Source organism: Falco peregrinus, chromosome 1 (genome assembly GCF_023634155.1).
Source record: "Falco peregrinus isolate bFalPer1 chromosome 1, bFalPer1.pri, whole genome shotgun sequence".
Lineage (NCBI taxonomy): Eukaryota > Metazoa > Chordata > Aves > Falconiformes > Falconidae > Falco > Falco peregrinus.
Genome location: NC_073721.1, coordinates 116,592,419 through 116,605,867, shown reverse-complemented (window position 1 = coordinate 116,605,867; position 13,449 = coordinate 116,592,419). Strand labels below are relative to the sequence as shown.

The following is a 13,449-nucleotide window of genomic DNA, read 5'->3' as shown; positions in this document are numbered from 1 at the left end:
ATTAGTTGTTCACTTTTAGAGATCTATGAACCATATAAATGCAATAATCTGATAAATCATTCTAATAAATACCTGTCATGCTTTTTCCAGTTTGCAGAGAAATTCCAAGAAGTAAAAGAAGCTGCCAAACTAGCAAGAGACAGATCTCAAGAGAAAATTGAGACTTCAAGCAATCATTCCCAGGTTTGTAATTTAGCTTTAATACCTGTATGCATACAAGATAAATAATTTAAAGTTAAATTTTCTAATGGACTGTACCAGCTTCTGGCAGCAAGCTTGAAGTATATAAAATGAAGATTGCTGAAGGTAATTGTCAGCTGCTGGACATTAGCACTGCCAGAGGAATATTTTTCATCCATCCATGCTCTTTGCCTTCATTTAAATCTTTTCTTTTTTCAGCAGTTCTCGAGCTGTTATAATTTGTTTAATAACAGGGAAAGCTATACATCCTTTGATTTGTACTGTTACGCAGTCTGGGTCACTGGAAAGCAGGCCAGTGTAGTGCTTCAGCAGAAAGTAAATGAGATTCATCCAGATAGTTCTTTTTGTCATCTAATCTACTTTTGAGGGAGTTTGGTTTGCTAGTGGAGACACTGTCCGTGTGGCCGTGGTGTGCCATTGCCCGGGGTGAGCAGTGGAGCGCTGTGGGGTGGGGGTGGGAACAGAGGCAGTGCTGTAGCGAGTGCTTGGAAGAAGCTTGTGTTGCGTATTTGTACAACATGCTCTATAGACAGCACACCTTGATATTGCCAGGTGCCTTCATGTCCAGGGAGATCTGGGTTTCTTACAAATTGAAGAAATCGAGTGTTGTCCCAATCTCTTTAGACGTTTGATTGTAATTTCGTAGGCATTGCATTAGGTAAGAAGGAACCCTGTTCAGTGGACGTTCTTGGCTTGGGCTGATGTTTGGAGGAAAGCTGGATGAATTTTGATCAGAGAGGAATTCAGATGCATGATCAGAAAAAAGCTGTGGAATGCTTTTAGTCTTGTAACTACCCCCCTTTGTGGGGTCCACAAACACCGATCTGAGAGGCTGACTTGGGATACTCATTTTTTAAAGTCTTTGGTCATGGCCTTTATGGTTCACTTTGTTTGTCCTCTGTTGGTGATCAGCACCAAGCAGTGTATGAATGGTATCTCTTTGGAGGAGCAGTAGCTTCTTTTTCTTAGTTTTGGTTTGGACTTTATGTGCTTCCAGGTGCACTGTATTGTTTCATTATCTCAAAAAAAACCCTAAAGAGCCTTTAGAAAACACAAGCCTTGACAGTGAAACCACTTCAACATTTTTTTAAAACACTTTAAACTTTCATTTCATGCATCATTATCATTTTTTCATTCTTTTTAAAGAGATCAGCTCTGCAGCCAAGATGTAAAGGGTACGCGTTTGTCACCACTATTCTGCCAGGACAGCATATGCAGCCTAGGTCTCGGCAGGGTGGTTTGGGATCAAGATTACAAAGAAATTGGTGTTGTGGTGTTGCAGGAGATGCAGGAGGTACCCAGTGTTCATTTGTGTGTTGCACTGCAGGAATCTGGACGTGAAACACCATCTTCTACTCGAGCATCTAGTGTGAATGGGACAGACGATGAGAAGGCATCACATGGTGGTCCTGCTGAGGCACATCTCAAGTCTGAGAATGATAAATTAAAAATTGCTCTAGCCCAAAGGTGAAGTTCCTTTAATACCGAAATTGTATTGGAATAGCATGCAGTAATTAGCTGATAGCTAATGATATTAACAGAAATTACTCAAATGTAATAGCATTAATTTAAAATGGTGCAGCAGAATGGATGAATGAGCAGATTTTAGCAAGTACCTCCCAGTATCCAGTTGAGAGATATTTACCATTTAGTTTTCTCCTGATCCAGTTCATGATGAAATAAGATCTCCTTTATTCTGCTCATGCCAAGTCTTATAACCACCTTTGTTTGTGAACTTTTAGAGTTACAGAAGTAACATTAAAGCCATGGGGGAGCAATTGCTACTGATAATGTGTGAAGCCAATCTCTCTTCCTCTTTGAGTTTGCTACATTTACTTTGATGAAAATAGATATGGATATTTAAAATTATAAAAGGGAACTAACTCAACCGTAAAATGTTGAAGTGAGAAATACGATTTCATCAGGCTGCTTAGAAGCCTTAGGGAGATGTTTCTAAGGCTGTGGACAATGCCCATTGAAGTAACATTTTTTGCTATTTGCTTTGATAAATTATTTGAAAATGCTGAGAAGAGTAATTTGCAGCCTTAGTGAAAATATAGGCGTTGGAATATGCAAAGTTACAACATTAAAACAGAGTAAGTCTCTACTGGGATCTTGCCTTGTCTGTCTCTTGCATGTTAATATATCTGTGAATGGAAGGGAAAATCTAACAGGATCAAGCTGCTCTTAAAAAGCTATTTAAAAAATAAGGCAGCAGCACCATAAGCAGCATTACCCAGTGAGCAATTCTAAGGTTGCATATATTATGTTTGAAGTACATCATCTCTCTTTATTGACGTTTCAATAGCATAACCTATTTCTAATCATAATGTTTGCTCGTTCCTCCTGCTGAAGACACCTCCACGGGCAAGTAGCAACTGGCATGTAGGGAGTTTCAAAGCCTTCCTTCCATTCAGTCTCTAATCTCGTGCTCTACGCTGCAGCTTGAAGCTTTGGAGAATGAGTAGTTTAATTCTTCAGCATTATGTAACACTGTTATATTTAAGGCTGAGCATTAAAAAAAAATCAAATATAGATAGCGTCAACCCCCTGACATCTTCCGTTCTGAATTATTGTACCATCTGCAAATGTGCAGAGTTGCTTTGTTGCAGGGGTACCACGTCCCCAGGCGCGCGGTGCCGCAGGTGCTCAGCGAGGCGCAGCCGTGTGGCTCTGGAGGTGAGCACAGACCGTGCACAGCACCGAGTAAAGCCCCTGCTCGCAGATGGTGGAGATCCCAGCTGTCAGCTTAACCCCACAGCCTGCTTCGACAGCAGGACTTCTGTTCCACACACACAGGTCACTGTTTCTGGAGTTGACAGATCCCTTTGTTTTGGCAGAAACAGTCAGATTAAGGCTTATGTTCTCCTTAGGCAGGCAATGGCTAAAGGCAGTTAACGCGCATCTGAGTACTTTTATCTGATAACAACAAATTACTGATTTTTCCACACAGGTGGATGAGTGTGCAGTCAGGTAAACAATAATGATACGCAGGAATCTAAGGTGAAGCCACCTAATGGCACCCTGTTTTTCTCAGTTCATGCAATGTGAAGAAGTGGGAGACAGAGCTGCAGACGCTGCGGGAGAGCAATGCCCGTCTGACCACGGCGCTGCAGGAGTCGGCGGCCAGCATCGAGCACTGGAAGAAGCAGTTCTCAGCCTGCAAGGAGGAAAACGACCAGCTCAGGAGCAAGGTAGCAGAGCATACCCAGAGGAGAGCCAGCTCTTCCAGTTAGCTGCTCCTGCCATTGCTCTTCCTCTTGGATTTCTGCTGCTTTATCTTTGTGTATGTTGTGTGTTAGGAGATGGATTTTGTCTTTGAAAGGAAGGCGGCGGGTAAGGCAGCTGCTTCCCTCTGTGCACAGCGCGCAGGGAAGTTCAAAGGGCTGGGGATCAGCAGGGGGACTGGTGCTGCCACATCATGAGAAGCTCCCTGCCTCTTGGTTTGGGAGGCTTGGTGTCAGCAGGGCTTGCTGGCCAGGGTGATGATGAAACAGAAAGGTTTTAGAAGTGGGATTACCTTGCATATCCTTTTCAAAGTGCACTCAAATACTGCCAGGTGATGAATGAGCAAGAAGGCATGGTTATGGCCGGGTTACCCCCAGGAAACCAACTGGGAACCACCCAGTATTGGAAGCAAAGCCTGATGGCAGGCAGGGAAATGAGGATGTGAGCTATGCTGTCAGCTCTGCATGCTGTGAGCCCGGTCCTCCAGCACTAATGCTGGGCACATCTCATCCAGAACCCTGCCAAGAGGCTTCCATAGAATTACAGAATCACAGAATGGTTTGGGTCAGAAGGGACCTTAAAAACCATCTAGTTCCAACCCCCCGCCACGGGCAGGGACCCCTCCCACCAGCCCAGGGTGCTCCCAGCCCTGTCCAGCCTGGCCTTGGGCACTGCCAGGGATGGGGCATCCACAGCTGATCTGGGCAGCCTGGCCCAGCGCCTCAGCACTCTTACAGTGAAGAATTTCTTCCTTATATCTAGTCTAAATCTACCCTCTTTCAGTTTAAAGCCATTCCCCCTGTCCTGTCATTACATGCCTTTGTATAAAGCCCCTCTCCAGCTTTCTTGCAGGCCCCTCCAGGTGCTGGCAGGCAGCTGTAAGGTCTCCCCAGAGCCTTCTCTCCTCCAGGCTGAACAACCCCAGCTCTCCCAGCCTGTCTGCACCGGAGAGGTGCTCCAGCCCCCTGATCATCTTTGTGGCCTCCTCTGGACTTGCTCCAACAGGTCCATGTCCTCCTTATATTGGGGAGCCCGGAGCTGGATGCAGCGCTGCAGGTGGGGTGTCCTGAGAGCAGAGGGGCAGAATCCCCCCCCCCCAGCCTGCTGGTCACGCTCCTTGTGATGCTGCCCAGGATACGGCTGGCTTTCTGGGCTGCAAGCGCACATTGCTGGGTTGTGTTGTCAGGCAGGCATTGCCAAAAGCCTTCACTCTGTTTCTGAGCACATTTCTCAGTAGTGTAAGACCGAGGGTTAGCAGTAGCTACAGCAGAGAACAATTCAGAAGTTTAAATTTTTAAAGCCTGTTTCAATGCATCATTGGTACTGTCCCTCAAATAATACTGTATATTACTTATATTGTATTACCCTCAGACAATACTGCTATCAGTAACAGCCCCACACGGGGCTGGCACTGACCTGGGCTGGGGGAGCCTGGTTTCTGTGAGCGCTGCTTGCAGGGATAACTTCATTCTATTCATCTTCAGTGTGTTTGGAAAAGCTGGATCCTTTTCCTGCTCACATAGATGGATCACTGGGATGTTTGAAGTACAGACCAGATTGTATCAGTCTGTTGAGGATTTTTTTTTGCTTTAGTGTTGCTTTCAAAGAAGGAAGGAATTTTGTATCTTTTGGTATGTCAGTAGGCTGCAAATAGTAATTTGGCATTGAAGGTGGCCTGGGTTGTTTTGTCAGCATTGAAGGTCCATGTGGAGCAACCTTTTCCCAAGACAGATGTTCTATCTATTCACATGCATTTTAGTTGTGCACAGCGATAATTCAGAGATCCGACCAAAGATCCTTCACAGAGCATAACTGATGTTATGTTAACAAATTAGTATTAGTTGTTACATGATTTAGGTCCCTATATCCATTCTGGTTTGGATAAGGGAGAAGTGAGAGACTGGAACAGTATGTTATAAGAAAATACCATAATTTACAGTGTAGTTCTTTACTTTTCTATACTGTTGCAGAGAAATGTTGTTCTCATTAACTGATCAAACATGCCACATCTCAGTAGCTGTAGCCTAGATATGAAGAGATTATCAAAACACTGCCTTCCTGCAGCTGCGTAGTCATCATACCAGTGACTACTAGCCAGACTGTGCAGCAACGCTGTCTGTACAATGCGCTGTCTTTTTCTGTACGGAGAGGTTTTCTGAGCTTTTCTCCCAAGCACACTCCTTGCTCGGTGCTCACGCTCCACCACTGCAATGCCCTGGGAAGTTCCTTCTCCTTTACTAATTGGGTCAGAATTTTTTGCATATTGCTCTACCTTTGAATGAGGGAAGTTATAATCCCAAAGCGACATGAAGCTGAGAATTAAAGTACATACTTTAATGAGCTGGCCCGTTGGCCTGTGGGAAGTGCATCTCCTGGGAGCCAAGTCCAGAGCTGGCAGGAGGAGGTATGGAGAGAGCAAAGCACATCCCTGGGCGAGAGAACAAAGCAGAATACGTTGCTCTGAACTGGTTCTCCCCTCAAAGTTTTGATGTTGTGTCCCTCATACTACAGCTAGAATAATAAGCAGCCCCTAAGGAGGCAAAGCTGGGAGTGCTGGAGAGTTTCTTCTCCTTGCTGCCTTAAGAAAACCCATCCCTTATAGTGTTGTGTTGGTTTCATAGAAGTGAAGTGCAGATTTTATCCCCAGCTCCACTTTTTTTTAGATCAGTGTTTTGTGTATTCCTGAATACTTATATGAGATACTGTATGAGAGAGAATAAACACAGTCCCAGGGCTTCCTAGTGGATGTGTAAATTGGCTTTTTTTTAAGGAAAGAAGCGATAATTTGGTTGCAGTGAATCTAGTGCTATGATTTACGAAACAGACCCATGATAAAGTAAAATTGTCTGTGCTTCCCTCTGCTCAGTGGAGCAATGCCTATTTACATCAGCTGTGTTCTGCCCCAGATTTTCAGAAATTTAAAAAATTTCATCTAATGTCTGCCATTTCTTAAAGATTGAAGAACTGGAGGAACAGTGCAATGAAATAAATAAAGAGAAGGAAAGAAATGCACAGCTGAGTAGACGCCTCCAGGAGCTGGAAACAGAACTTCAGGACAAAGAGCTGGTGAGTGCCCCGAACAACAGAAAAGGCATGCTTTGGAGTTTGAGTAGATCTGTCTGCTTCTCCCTTGGGGTGTTAGGTTGATGGACTGGCTTCCCTACAGCCAGAAGCAGCCCGATGCCTCAGGGTGTTGTGTGTTTCTGGATTTTCCATGTACAGCTCCTTAGCAACAGTTTGATAGAATTCCTCAGTCTCAGTTTCATGACACATTCTGTGCTGTGACAGCACACTTTAATTTGACAGTGGTTAACAAACATGACGGTTCTATGTGTACAACACTTTAGTTCTAAAAGAAGAGCTGGACTGGTGAAACTTGTTACCCAAAGCCAGACACATGTGTGCTAGAACAGTTTCATTTGCCAGCCCCCATGCCCTGAATTCCCCTAGACATCAGGACCATCATTAGAAAGAGATCATTTACAAAATAACTTGGCGTTTGTGTAACAAGTCCTGTTTCTTTTTCCAGATGGCTCATAGTCTTTGCCATTTTATGGTCTCCCTCTGATCTCAGGACTAATGCCAAAAGCGAGAAATTCAGATTCATTTAGAGTACCCCAGTTTGTCACTTTTGACATGTAAGGTGTTCATTTTTCTAAGGAAAATGAGGTTGATGCCTTGGAGCCCCTGAACAGTGGGGGAAATAATGGGATTCTTGGGGTTTTTCCTTCATTACAGTGACCAAATGCTCTGTGCTGGCTGAAGAGAAAAAGCTGTCAGCAGGTGCAGTAAAGTTTGTCATGTGCCATTACAGCATCTCTACTGGTGCTCTTAAAAGCAATGCTGTTAAGGGGTTTTAAGATGGCACAAGGAAATAGTTTAGGGAGATGGATTTTGATGCACTGTTACAAATGTAATATGGTTTTCAGCCCTGTATTTCAAAGGAAAATGTCATGCTTTCTTCCTAACCTTTCTGTGGTAATAGCATGTATAATAACCCTTATTCTCTACTCGTGTTTTCCTCAAGATTCATGTTTTTATTGTACCAAATGAACCAGAAAATTGATCGACTTGTGAATATTACATGCCTATCTTCCGTTTGCACTGACAATACACTAACTTGTTTTCAGACTGCATACTTACGTTGGCAGGTTCTTGATTAGGTCTAAACCACCCGTAAATGACCTTTTCATGGTCTGCAATTCAAACCAGCATGAAGCCTGCTCATGGACATTGCCATGTAAGAGGAGCTGCTGGTATCCTCTTCGTGTAGGAAATAAGTAGAGAGAAATGTAAAGACAGGAGGATCAGGACAGAGCTATCTAGAAAAATATTTATATTTATATATATAAAATTATATATTTATATGTAGAGATATATAGTATATATTTTTTATTATTTTCATTTATTTTATATATATATCATATGCCACATACCATATATATATACACACACATACACTGTATTATACTCTACATAGTAAGGATACAGTATAGTAGTCATATATACAGTAAGTGTACATAGTATAATATGTTTATATTTTGAGATGTGAGCTCCTAGGCATTATTTATGTATATACAGATATATATGCATGGGAGCTCATATCTCAAAACAAAAGGGTAAGTTAGCCTTTCTTTCCCCTGTATCAGCAGCTGGGACATTGCATGGATATAGTTACATTAGTTAAATTCTTCAGTGCAGTTCACAAAAAAGCTGTAGCATTATGTGATTTGTCTTCACATATTAATGTAAACTAATGCTGAAAAATGGGAGGAAACAACAAGAGCAGTCAGAGTTGGCCTGGAATTACAGAATTTCTAAAAAGAAAAAGAATTTATTGATGTAGTGGTGCTTTTGGCAAACCTCAGAAGAAAGAGACTTGCTCTCCAGGATGCACTGGATTCTTGTGAAATTTGGGTGATACTGGAAGTGCTGAGCATTGGTGTACTTAGAACAAGGGAATCGGGAGGACTTGAGGAGAAATGTTATTGTCTGGTTCTGTGGAAGAGCTTGATTTACGGATTCTGTTGCACTCACATTACGCTGTAAGTTCACCTGTTAGGGAAGAAACCAACCTTTCATAGCCAAAAAATCTGCCTTTCTAATAGGGCTGGTTTTGCTATCCTGTGTCAGTACAGCTCAGAGAGGATCACAGAATCACAGGATGGTTTGGGTTGAGAAGGGACCTTAAAGACCATCTAGTTCCAACCCCCCGCCACGGGCAGGGACCCCTCCCACCAGCCCAGGGTGCTCCCAGCCCCGGCCAGCCTGGCCTTGGGCACTGCCAGGGATGGGGCATCCACAGCTGATCTGGGCAGCCTGGCCCAGCGCCTCAGCACTCTTACAGTGAAGAATTTCTTCCTTATATCTAGTCTAAATCTACCCTCTTTCAGTTTAAAGCCATTCCCCCTGTCTTGTCATTACATGCCCTTGTATAAAGCCCCTCTCCAGCTCTGTTGCAGGCCCCTCCAGGTGCTGGCAGGCAGCTGTAAGGTCTCCCCAGAGCCTTCTCTCCTCCAGGCTGAACAACCCCAACTCTCCCAGCCTGTCTGCACCGGAGAGGTGCTCCAGCCCTCTGATCATCTTTGTGGCCTCCTCTGGACTTGCTCCAACAGGTCCATGTCCTCATTATGTTGGGGGGCCTGGAGCTGGATGCAGCGCTGCAGGTGGGGTCTCACAAGAGTGGAGCAGAGGTGGGGGAATCGCCTCCCTTTGCCTGCTGGCCATGCTTCTTTTGGTGCGGCCCAGGATACGACTGGCTTTCTGGGCTGCGAGCACACGTTGCTGGGTCATGTTGAGCTTCTCATCAACCAACACCCCCAAGCTGTCCTCCTCAGAGCTGCTCTCAATCCATTCTCTGCCCGGCCCGTATTGATCTGGGTGTTGCCCCAACCCAGGAGCAGGACCTTGTGCTTGGCCTTGCTGAACTTCATGAGGTTTGCATGGGCCCACCTCTCAGGCCTGTCAAGGTCCCTCTGGTCGGATCCCTTCCCTCCTGTGTGTTGACCATACCACACAGCTTGGTGTTGTGGCAAACTTGCCGAGGATGCACTTGATCCCACTCTATCCCACTATGTACCAAAAAATATGTTGAACAGCAGTGGTCCCAATGCTGACCACCCCTGAGGAGCACCACTCATCACTGATCTCGGCTTGGACTGGAACTCTTTGAGTTCTTTGAGTGTGACCATCCAGCCAATTTCTTATCCACCGAGTGGCCCATCCATCAAATCCATGTCTCTCCAATTTAGAGACAAGGATGTCATGCAGGACAGTGTCAGATGTTCTACACGAGTCCAGGGCTATGCCCCTACTTACTCTTGAGACCGTAACCTATGTGGGCAGTTTCTGGAGGAGATTCTTGCACTCTCTTCAAGTCACAGAGTATCTTTTGGCCCTGCAAATGTACTTTTCAGCTGCTCTGACAGTCCTTCTGCAAAATGTACAGGCTATGAGTCTTTCCCTACTACCCACATTAGTCGTGTTTGTTTGTGGTGTTCATGTAGTCAAGGTGTCTTAATTTCCATCAGAGATGTGGACTTCTGTCAAGGCGCATTGCTCTTTTCATGAACTCCTTTCAGCTAGTCCTCTCAGTTTGGATAGTGATGCCAGAATCAAATACAGATTTCAGGGGGCGGTTCTCAGAGCTGTACAGTGGAGGAAAGCCCATTGCAGCTGTGCTCTGTAATGATGCCTCTCTATATGCAGCTCGTAGTGCCACTGGCCTTTTTTTACTGCCATATATCATTGAAAATTCATGTCTAATTTGCTCTTTGCTACCATCTATAAATGGCTTGTAGCATTACAGCCCTTCAGATTTCTCTGTTATTGAATGTATCTTTTACATAGGTATGTGTTTTAGGTGTAGATTGCGTTAATATAATTAAAATGGCATTCGTGTTAGAGATTAGATTACATTGTCTGTTTTAGAGCTACGAAGTAAAAAATGTAGTGAAAAAATTATTCTAATAGAAAATTAACGTGTTTTGGAATGCAGACATGATATTTTGATTATTTTACATCCAAATACTGTGCAGAATACAATAAAATATGCAAAGCCATTTCATATTCTCAAATTTTCATTATGTTTTAAATTGAGGCTTGCACTAGTGTTTTTTTTTTCTTTTATGTTTTCAAAGGAACTGGAAGAGCTTCGAAAGCAGGGTGAAATTATACCACAGCTAATGTCAGAATGTGAATCTGTATCTCAACAACTACAGGTACAGTTTAGCAATGAAATTAATTTTAAAATAGTTGATACATTTACTTTCTTTCTCACAACTATATGCTTTTTTCTGTTCAGAATTCAGTGTTTGAAGGCAAAAGAGCTCCAGTTTGTAAAAACAGAAATTGCTAATTACATGCAAAATGCACCATGCCCTTCCCAGCACAGGAGTAATGAAATGGCTGTTTCTTTGCCTTGCTGTTTGCAGAAATTGGTTTGCCTGCGATCATGCTGCATCTGTCTCCTGCAGATTCCAGCCTATCCTGTATCCCTTATTTCTGCTGCTCTGGGTCTGTGAAGCCACACCTCAGCCGTGTGTGTCGAGCAGCACTCCAAGACCTGTGGCTAATTGCTGCAGTGGAACCAGGGAGAGCTTTTTGGAAAGAAACAGAGAGTGTAGCTGCTCACCACCAGGGAAAAAAGTTCACCTGAGGATGCATTTACATGCTGCGTCACTCCTTTCCAGCAATGTGTAGTTCGCCACGGTGGCTTGGGTTTGCACGTGTGGCTCCTCTGCTGGGAGGGCTGTGGGAGCCCTGCCCCAGCCAGCGGCTAGGCTTTGGCCATCACTTGTGAAAGTCAGGGCTTGTGTAAATGTAGTAAATTAATACATGAAAGGAGAACAAATATAAACAGTCTCACCGATGAAATAAAATCCGGTCAATCAAATAAGCCATCGCTCTGATAATCAAAATAATCTAAAATCGTTTAGAAGGCTGATGAGGAGTGCAGATGCTGAAAATGGTTAAAATACTAATTTTTTTTGATTCGGTATGGTAAAGTGTGTCATCTATGGCTTTTAGTGAGAATAAGCATGTGCTTACATGCATGAAATGGAGAACAACAGGCAGAAGAGCTAATGCGAGGGGAAAATAATAGAATGAACTGCAGGGGAGGTGTTAGGCGGCTGACTTGTTCCTTGCCTGAGTGCTGACACAAAGTGAAACTCCTAAAAAAATACCAATAAATCCAAAAGTGCTGAATAAAGCAATATTACTCCTCAGACAGTATTTTCTAAGCTTGTTTTTCAAGGTTAAACCACCATAGATAATTCTGCATGTAACTGGTGGCACAGTGTCTAGTTCTGGAGCTGTAGCAATGACAGAAATATATGCACAGTGCATGATTTAAATCCAGCTGAATTTTAAGATATCAACCAAATGACAAAATCTGATGCAAAGCATCTTTTCCAGTTAATCTGTGTTCTTTCCTGCATGGGTTTTCTTCCCTTTTAATCTGACTAGCACGTGTCACTTGCTCTCAGAGGTGCTTGTGTTACCAGTCTGCAGAAGTCAAAGCAAACTTTTACAGCCCAGCTGTCATTCGTAGCTTTACCCTATTAAATGGTGTTCATCCTTCTCTGTGATTCATCTTATTGTCTCTTTTGTCTTTAAGGCTGCTGAGAAAAAGAACAAAGATCTTGAAGAGAAAGTCAGAACACTAAGGACAGAAGTCGAAGAGAGCAAACATAGGCAGACCAACCTTAAAACTGAATTAAAGAATTTTTTAGATGTACTAGACGGGAAGATAGATGAATTACATGATTTCCGACAAGGACTGTCTAAACTTGGGATTGACAATTAGATGGCAATAGATTTTTTTTGTAATCTAGGGTCTGGATGTTTGATGTTTTGTTGATCCCAAACGTGTGTTTTACAAAATATAATTAGAATGTTCCACTTGTTTGCATTGGTTTTGTACATAGAGGCTGAAAATTTGCTGTGGGGTTTCTTTTGTTTTGTTTTTTTTTTGTTTGTTTGTTTGATTATTTTCCAAACCAATTGTGCTGCTCGCTGAATTCTGTTGAGATTAGAAACTTCCTATATTGCTGCTCTGGCTTCGTGGGGTTGGGAACAGGTGGAGGGTTCTGTCTCAGGAATCTGGAACTAGATCTACCTTAAAATGAATATGCAGTTAGTTGTTGCAGGGAAATTTATATCTTTCTTAAGGGCTGTTGCAACCATAGAAACTGAAAACAAGTCTTTCTTGTCCGGGCTATCAGCACTCCTAGCAACATCCAGTTTTATTCCTTGGTGGAGCAGAAAGAAGATTAGCTGGAGCTCCTGCAGTTTGTAAAATGTGCCTGTGATGAGCTGCAGTCAAGTAAATCACACAGATACCAGGATCTTTAGGGACCACATCAGTCGGGCCTGAGTCACTGAAAAAAAATCCAGTGGATTTCAGATAACCTCTGATTCAGGTTGTATGTGCTTGCCTGGACCCTCACAGCACAAAGTCAATGATGTAGAAAGGAATTTCAGCTCTTGAAGTCAAGCATCTTACCCAGTAGGTGAGGACAGCTTCTCTTGCTTAGCAAGATCATCTCTCTTTGGCCTTCAGTTTTGAACCCACGTAGTTCCATCGTTATGTGCATCCCTGAAAAATGCCCACCTGAGTCTTGGGACGAGATACTTACTTTAAAAAGTGGTGTGTTGCTGGTTTGTACACAGGGCGCGTGCACCTCTGTGCAGGTTGATTTCTGTTGATTAACTTCTGCAGTAGTGGAGGAAGAGATGTTGATCTGAACAGCAATATAAGGTTACTTGAAGGTGTTACTCAGAAGCCAGGTTCTGCCCAGGAGACTTGCAGGGTCACAACCACATGAAATCAAAATCCTTTCCTATGATTTCTGCATTCTCACCTCGTACATCTTTGACAGTAGGGTGGGAATCAGTCACCAAGTTAGACTGTCCAAAAAAAAAGAAACCCAACCCAAAAGGCAGAAATGCTATTGCATTCTCAAATTGATTATTCAGCAGCTCTAAGTATGTTTTCAGAAATACCAGGTCATATGC

The 13,449-nt window shown here is 43.4% G+C and overlaps 1 protein-coding gene across 2 annotated transcripts in view; it reads left to right on the top strand.

Annotated features, from left to right (window-relative positions):
* Positions 1-12,333, top strand: part of HOMER2 (homer scaffold protein 2) — a 60,110-nt gene extending 47,777 nt beyond the window's left edge. For both annotated transcript variants that reach the window (XM_055810869.1, XM_055810874.1), the window contains 6 exons: positions 91-183; positions 1,529-1,668; positions 3,239-3,395; positions 6,385-6,495; positions 10,569-10,649; positions 12,050-12,333. In XM_055810869.1, coding sequence (XP_055666844.1) covers positions 91-183; positions 1,529-1,668; positions 3,239-3,395; positions 6,385-6,495; positions 10,569-10,649; positions 12,050-12,238 — 771 coding nt within the window. In that variant the 3' untranslated portion in view covers positions 12,239-12,333. The remainder of the gene's footprint in view (positions 1-90; positions 184-1,528; positions 1,669-3,238; positions 3,396-6,384; positions 6,496-10,568; positions 10,650-12,049) is intronic.
* The last annotated feature ends 1,116 nt before the right edge of the window (positions 12,334-13,449 follow it).